We start from the raw sequence: 8209 nt of genomic DNA, 5'->3' as shown, positions 1-8209 counted from the left end.
AAAAAAATATTTCTTATAGCACCAGTTCACATTCAATCAATGCATTCCCTGATCTAAATCTCTAAAACACAGCAACAAACCTTGGTTAGGTGATACTGAAAGTTTGATTACCCAAAACATCAGTCACTGGGCAGCTATTCGAACAATGCCTTGAAGCCCCGCTTTAAAAAATAAGTTCACTCCCTTTCTCCAATAACTCTCTGCAGAGGAAAAAACAAAAAGCATAGTAGGCGCCAGTTCACATATATCTAATCGAATTCGAGAACCAAGGAAAAGTCCCTTTTCAAATGTTTTAACTGGTATATTCGCCCTATGAGTGAACAATTCATACTGAAATCAACTCAGAAAGGCAGCTATAAACACCAATTCGTTAATAATTTAACGTGTATGGAGTACCGTATGAGTATTAGAATTTTCTTCCCCACACTTGTGGATTGTATTGTCCAAATGTCTTTGCTGAACACTTTTAACTAAATCAGAAAAAGACGGAGGTGGAGGTGGGGATGGGGAGAGAGAGGAGGGCAGATTATACAACAGCAGGGGAGGAGAGGACAGATAATACAACAGCAGGAAACCTGCGGAACTAATACGTTACTTGGGGAGGGGGGACTGGCTCTCGTTAGTGGTTTCTCTTGTTGAGCGTGGACAAGTCATTTCACCTTCCTCGGCTTCGATTTTCCACTGTTGGGCGGAGAGGTTAAGAAGTATGAGTTAACTTACTCCGCTCTTCCTTTTCGAGTCTTCCCAAATTGATTGACAAACTTTGCGCTTTCACTCCTCCTCTCTACGCCTGCGCGGAAGAGGCGCCTCGCTTTAATACCTTCATTTAGCCTCTCCCGCGTAGGCGCCAGTTTCCCCTCCCTGTCTAAGAGAGGCGGGACTTCCTGTCCCTTGTAGACACACTGCCGGAAATGACTGCAGGCGAATCGGCGTTGGCCAAGCCTGGGAGAGTGTAGGTTGGCGGTGCTAGCTGCTGCTTTAGGCTTCAAAGATGCCAGGTCTGGCGGCCGCAAGCCCTGCCCCGTCTGACTCACAGGAGAAAAAGCCGCTGAAGCCCTGTTGCGCCTGTCCGGAGACCAAGAAGGCCCGCGATGCTTGGTCAGTGCGCCCGCGGGGAGGGGGCGGCGGGCAGGCCCCGCGCGCCGCCTTCCGGTGTCTTCGTGCCCTGCCTGGCCCTGGGCTTGTAGTTGCGCCGTGCTGCGCTCTTGAGAGTTAAGAGGGCCCTGTAGGGTATGGATCAGCTGCCTTGATTGAGCCCATAGCCCAGACCGGAAACATGGATGAAAGGTTAAGAGAGAGGTCAGACTGAACCAGGCTCGCTTCACTTAGTCATCCTTTACTGCAAGGGGTTTTTGAGTATCTGTTATGTGTCAAGCACTGCCTTAGGTCTACTAAAGACATAGAAATATAGATGCTACTTGATTTAAAGGAGCTTAAAATTAATGGAGACGTATACTAAGATTGCTGTTACCACGTGGTATGGGCTGTGATAGAAAATTTGGCAAGATCAAAGAGTAAAAGTTCTGGTAAAGTTTTGGCACAGTAGGACACGGTACATTTCTTAAAGTACTGAAGAGTTCCCCCTACCTCTCCCCGCTCTTTGGGTAAATGAATTAAAGATCAGACTATGACGTTGGTGACAGTGTTTAGAATAGTACATCTAAATTACTATCAACGCACAAAAGGTTTTGTTTGTACTAATTTTATACAGCCTGTGTTGTGGAGCAAGTCTCATTAGGGGGATCCTCAGAAAATGTGAATGTACACCCCTCCCTCCAGCCCCTTTTTGTCCTCCTATAAAAATAATAAAAAGTGGCATAGTGGGGTTAATAATTGTAGGAGCTTAGTGCTTTTTATTAATACTCAGTACTTCGCAAATAATACTGTGAAAGGTGAATTGAAAGACTACAATCTGGTAAGTGCTTATTGAATCTAAAGATAGTATGCTTTCATGATTAAGAGCCTGGGATCCAGAGTCAAGGTTTGAATCCTGGTCCACCGCTATGTGACTTAAAGCAAATTGTGCGAAATGGGCTTAATAAAAATATCCACCTCTATCTAGGATTACTGTAAGGGTTAATGATTCAAGCCACACAAGTGCCTTGCTAGCTATTAGCTTCATAGGAAGCTCTACCCCGAGCATTTATTCATTTGCAGGCAGCCCTTGAGCTGTTTGAAGGATGTATAGGATTTGGATCTTTAAAGAAGGAGAACTTAACCTTCAAATTGTTTTTGTGTTGTTTCAGACCACTATGCCCATATACCTGGAGTTAGTAGTCATTTTTTTTTTTTTAATAATTGAACTTGGCTTAACTTGATCTTTGCTAAAATTACATTTTCAGGCCCTAGAAATAAAGCTTTGTGGTCCTAGGTTTTACTTTGTGAATTTTACAAATAAAAAGTTCTTTGATCATCATGAGGGAGGCTCATCAGGATGCTGTTGGCTGCCAGATCTTGCTGTTTGAATGTTTTGGGGTGTATTGTGATAAGAAGATTTATTTAGGTCTATTTGAATGTAGGGCAGAATAAAAAATTTAATTCCTCTGTACTAGGCAAAAAATTAAGTTCTCTCTGTCCTTCGTTTAAGGTAGATAATGTATTCAGATGGTTTATTTCATTAGAGAACTGTGTTCCTTGGATCTGAACTAGAGGCAATATTAAGCATAATTATTTCTTCTAATTAGATTCTCCCTAAAAACTAGTATCTGTGAAACATCTTTATGGGCATGGAAGTATCACAAGAGCCAATAAAAACAAAGCCATTTGGTGTAGTAGCTTTTTTTTTTTTTTTAACCCCAGCTACATTCCATCAGACCCATGTTCTGCCTCACTCCCCATAACTATCATGCATGCTTGCTTACTACTAACATGTTTAATGCCTGCTTTGTTAGATAACAAGTACAATTTGTTTTATAGCATCATTGAAAAAGGAGAAGAACACTGTGGACACCTAATCGAGGCCCACAAGGAATGCATGAGAGCCCTGGGATTTAAGATATGAGATGGTGAGCAAGATTCTTTCTGATTGGGAAGATAATACATAGACTTATTGCTTTAGATTTGTGCTTTATAGATTTAGCATTTGGGCAACATTCTGTTCAAAAGGTAGTTCACCTGGCTAATCTAAGATGCTTAAGTATCATTTAAAAATAATTTTCAGTTTCTAATATAGGGAGTAAATGATGCTAATAAATTGAGAGGTATTCAGTGGATCTTTCACAAAAGATCTTTCTTCAGATAGCACCTTAATTCCTTCCGGTCAGGTCTATGTTCAAAAGTCTCCTTATAAGGCACCTGGGTGGCTCAGTCTGTTAAGTGTCTGCCTTCAGCTCAGGTCACGATCCTGGAGTCCTGGGATTGAGCCCTGTATTGGGCTCCCTGCTTAGTGTGGAGCCCAATACAGGGCTCCTTCTCTCTCTGCCCCTCCCCCTTCTTGTGCTTTCTCTCTCTCTCTTTCTCTTTCTCTATAAATCAATAAAATCTTTAAAGGAAAAAAAAAGCCTCCTTCTTAGAGAATCTTTGCCTCAACACTCCATCTGAAATAGCATCCCTTCCCATCACTATCCCAGCACTGTCCTATAGAACTTTCTGTGATAATGAAAATATTCTGTACCTTCACTCTCCACTATGCTATATGTGGAGTCATATGTGACTATTGAGCCCTTGAAATGTGACTAGTAAAACGGAAGAACTGAATATTTAGTTTAATTTTAATTTGAATAAACACATTCAGCTAGTGGCTACCCTATTCTTAACATCACTGCTTGCATATTAGATATTTACTTATTATCTGCTTTGCTTTACTTCAAGTAGAATATAAACTCTGAGAAAGTAAGAATTTTTTGCTTTACTCACTGTCCTATCCCTAGGACCTGTAACCATGGCTGGCACGTAGTAGGTTCTCAGTAGAGGTTTGTTAAATCGATCAATCAATAAATAAATAAATGAGGAACTAAGGCCTCCCAAAGTGAGTTCTCCTTCCTTTGCTTTTTGCTTACCCCTCCCACCCCCCAACATCCACACCACACCACTGCTTTTAACTTAATAATAGCTGAGAGATAAAGCCAAAGTCACATACCAGTGACTTTTACCAGTGTAACAGTAATAGAAAGCCTGGTTTCTTTCCCTTTCACCTCGTTTCTGCCTCTTTAGAATTTCACATATGGCTAGTCTTCCTCATGGAGCTGTAAAAAAGGATGGACAAGGAACCTGTTGCAAGCTGATAAGAAGTATCACTATGTAGTGGAGAACAGTCTAGGATGAAAGTCTTGAGGCTTTAATTTTGGTTCTCCTGACGTCTAGTTTAGCATGTATTTTACTTCAGCTACATTTAACATCCATCAAGACACAAATCCTCCCTGGGTTTCATTTTTTTAATTTATAAAAAGAGAACCATAATACATTTCGTGATTTTATATATGGTATGGTGGATTTTATATATGGTATATGGTATTCTTTGTGTACATGACATACTTAAATGGCTTTTAGCTTTCTTTAAATCCCATGGTGAATCATTTTGTAAAATAAGTAAGTTTGGGGATATGTGTCAGGGGGTGTTCTTTAAAAGTTAAGTATACCTTTTGATTGTTTTTAAAGACCTAGAATCTTAACATTTATACATGGTTTCCTTGTTCATAATCTAACTCTCTTCCTGCTGGTTAGTGCCAAGCCTGTCTTGATAAAAAAGGTGATTTTTAATAATGCTAATTTTAGGAGCAACAGAAGCTTCTCTTGGACTTCACATGAACCACAGAGGTGCTACAACTGATACGATAATTATCATAAATTCACAAGGACTCAAATATATCCTAGTTTTCTTTATATTATTGGGACAGAGAGTGAGAGTGATTCTTACGTACTTCGTTTGTGTGTAGAAGAAAATGGAGAAACTTTGGACTTACAAGACCTGATGTTTAACTGTGTGGTCTTGGGCAAGTCTGTCACTTTCTGGACCTTAGTTTATGTAACAGAGTCATTGTGAGGATTAAATGACAAGTGTATGAATAGGATTTGCCAACTATTTAAGAGAAACCAGAACAGGATAGTCTATGTCTTGGGAATTGTGGATAGCAGACATTCAGTTGAGGTCTGTTGAATATATGACCTGATTACATATTTTTGGATCCCGGTGATGAGAGAAACAATCTGAATCCACATAGGGCCTTTCTTTGAATCCAGATGTCATGTTTTCATTTACAGCATGATAGTGCTTTTGGAAAAAGAACAGGTGTTTGGATCTCCTTTGGTCCCAGGTGTCCTGTTTCTCATCCATTGGGAAATGGATGAACAGTGAAGTAAAAAAAAACTTGTTCAGGTGACGAATGGATAGCTGGTGTAATTAAAACTAGAGTTTAGGTCTTTTATGTTCTCCAAAACACAGATGCTTTACACTTTATTCCTTGCATTTAATGAGATCTTATTGCCAACATACTCATTTTTAGGACTGCACATAGTCTTGATCTTCAATCCTGAAACTTTATTATGAATGCAAATTAGAAAGACCTATTGTTGGGGTGCTTGGGTGGTTCAGTCAGTTTGATGGCTGTCTTCAGCTCAGGTCATGATCCCAGGGCCTGGGATCAAGCCCCACATTGGGCTCCCTGTTCAGCAGGGAGCCTGCTTCTCCCTCTCCTGATGCCCCTCCTCCAGCCTGTGCGTGTGCGCACGCTCTGTCTCTCTCTCTCTCTCTCTCACTCTGTTTCTCAAATAAATAAATATTTAAAAAACGTAAAAAAGGGAAAGACCTATTTTTGAAATGCGTAGGAGTGTGTGTGTGTGTATCAGTAACCAGGTCATTGGCTGTAAAATCCAAAACGACTGTCTACATTGTCATAAGATAAACCTAACTAAATGGATATGCCTTAGACTGTTAGATCACATTTTTCTGAGGATAGCTGTAAAGGAAAAACACTTTTGCAAACCTAGATCTTTCCAGTAATGATCGCAAAAGTTACTTAATTCAAAAATTTTTTGTAGATTTTAGTGTTAGATCATAAATAAGATAGGTCTTATTGTACCTTTAATTTAGCACATTGAGACTTAATATAAAAGTAGGCTACATTCAGCCAGAGGTGTACTTTGTAATCACCTGAGGATTGTTTCCCAAAATTCACATGCCCTAGGCCTTGATCGCTTCCTGTTGAATCAGAAACTCCTGTGTACCCTTTAACTCATGTATACCCTTTAAGAACCGTTGGGTTAAGCTGAAGAAGTAGCAGAGATACTGCTAAATATAAACTACCTAAAGATTTAATAATAGCAAAGGAAGAGACTTGAAAACTACTCCTAGGGAAAAATAGGTGTATGATGGTAGTGACTCTAGGCACTTTATTCTGTCTTATGACTTTTTTTTTTTTTTAACTGCAAGAGAAACTAGAGAAACCGAGAACCTGCTTAAAAATGTAAAGAGGAAATGGCAGCAAGTATCTTTCTGACTTTAGGAGTCAGAAGGAACCTTGAGAACTCAGTCTAGGGATTAAAATTGTTGAAAGAAAATGAAAGGACAAGGACTGAGCAGTGAGGATACTCTATTTACTGTTTAATAGAACTTAATAGTTGTTTAAAATGTGCTGATTTCACATACACACACCTAATTATGTATGAAAATATCCCACGAAAATCCAGAAAAAGTGTCATTTCTTACTATTCAAACTTTTATTCATTCAATAGATATTTATTGTTAAATACTAGAAAATGCTGGCATGAGAAAGACAGGGTCTCTTCTGTCAAGAACTTTACATCCACATATATAACCAAGAGTTTTACATCCAGAGGCTTTCAGGAGTAGCCCCTCCTGATACATAGTTAGTGGCAGAAGAAGTAACAGTGGTATGGATTGCTGTCTCTTACAGTGTGGGGTGGCTTCATTTCTGCTTACGTTCCTGCTCAATCCTTTCCTTAAGTGTATTCTTCCTTTGAGCCTTTTAGAAAAGAGAGTTCAGATGTTTGTATTGTTGGTGAGGTTTATCTTTTCTTAAACCACTTGCAGGGATTAATAGCTAAATGAAGAAGCACTTTCATTGGGCCTGAAGAGTTGGCTAGCCCAAATGACTTACCATTTTAAGCATTGTTCTCTGTCTTCCGGGATAGGGACTGGGGGTGGGGGTAGGTCTTGGTCTCGAGAGAAGCCTGGTACTGATTGACTTAAACCAGCAACCCTATCCTCTACTACTTTCCTTTTTTGATTTCTAAATGGATTTCATTTTTTCCCCTGGGGTCAAAGTGAGTAACTTTACACAGGAAGTGTCTTGGATACAGAGCTGACCTTCTGCCTTCCACTTTGTGGATCTTTGCCAAACATACTTGAATCAGCAAGGAGGGCTTTGCAAATCTCTTCTCTTGAATATCTGTAAAAATGAACTGCCCTAGCCTTTTTGGGAAGATATTTTTTAGTAAATAAATATATATAGTTTTTAACAAAGACTTCTGAAGATTAAAAAATGTACTGGATTGAACAGTTTGGGTGATGGTTTTTTAGTTAGACAAAACTAGAGTTTAAAACTGTAGGTTTTTATTCTAAACCACAGTTTAGAATTAATGTACTTGGGTGAGATTCATTTCCAGTGGTCTTAATTCCCTAAATCCCTAGGTCTGGCATGATGTTTGAAATCTAATTTTCTAATATAAAATTTTTTTTGTAGGTTTACTCTGTGAATGAATAATTCCTGAAGAATGAAGAAGATTCAGTAGTTGTGAGAATTCTTTGAGGAACTTTGATAAATGGAAAAAGTATTTATAATTTATTAAAAAAAAGGAAATATCTCTGGTCAGAAGTCTTAAGGTGTGTTTCTTTTTGTGTTCCTCACATCCTTACGTGGCATTTATTTATTTTTCTTTAAGGATATAGTATTAAAAAAAATCTTAAAATATTATTTTCTTCTGTTGTGTCATTCTGGGAACTCTAGATATTTGTTGTAAGGAGAAAGCAGGTACTGATCTCACTCAGTGAAATCTCCAAAATAAAGTGCATAGAAGTAAGGAAATAACCGAGTTGAGAATAGGAATGGTAGCCATATCATCTCATTCAGTGTTTTTGTTTTTTATTTTTAACTTACTTAAAGGCAAGAACTGGACAAACTTTCAGTCTTAATATTTTATATCATTATTGTTACTCTTCACTAGTTCTCTCTTTGGGGTAAGTTATTTGTTTAGATTTTGGACCACATTTAGGTGCCTTGGCTTGGAAGATCTTAACTGTATGGCATAATTA

At 38.7% G+C, this 8209-nt stretch overlaps 1 protein-coding gene across 2 annotated transcripts; it reads left to right on the top strand.

The window, feature by feature from the left end:
* The first annotated feature begins 906 nt into the window (after positions 1–906).
* Positions 907–7772, top strand: LOC116864598 (cytochrome c oxidase copper chaperone). 2 transcript variants are annotated; one of them, XM_032852315.1, is made up of 4 exons: positions 907–1098; positions 2917–3005; positions 3870–3911; positions 7641–7772. In XM_032852315.1, the coding sequence occupies exons 1-2, from the start codon at positions 992–994 to the stop codon at positions 2999–3001; spliced, it is 192 nt and encodes a 63-aa protein (XP_032708206.1). In that variant the 5' UTR covers positions 907–991; the 3' UTR covers positions 3002–3005; positions 3870–3911; positions 7641–7772. The 2 variants fall into 2 exon arrangements, with proteins under 2 accessions (XP_032708206.1, XP_032708205.1); XM_032852314.1 differs by lacking the exon at positions 3870–3911.
* Positions 7773–8209: the final 437 nt, after the last annotated feature.

Source organism: Lontra canadensis, unplaced genomic scaffold, assembly GCF_010015895.1.
Source record: "Lontra canadensis isolate GAN:19392208 unplaced genomic scaffold, GSC_riverotter_1.0 scaffold6, whole genome shotgun sequence".
NCBI classification, from domain to species: Eukaryota; Metazoa; Chordata; class Mammalia; order Carnivora; family Mustelidae; genus Lontra; species Lontra canadensis.
The sequence above is the reverse complement of the archived record's forward strand: the minus strand, read 5'-3'. Positions and strand labels throughout refer to the sequence as shown.

Excerpts from the sequence above, each read along its gene's own strand:
- LOC116864598 (XM_032852314.1), top strand. The coding sequence starts at position 992 with ATGCCAGGTCTGGCGGCCGCAAGCCCTGCCCCGTCTGACTCACAGGAG. Across the intron at positions 1,099-2,916 it reads AAGAAGGCCCGCGATGCTTG|CATCATTGAAAAAGGAGAAG; the intron begins GTCAGTGCGCCC and ends TTTGTTTTATAG.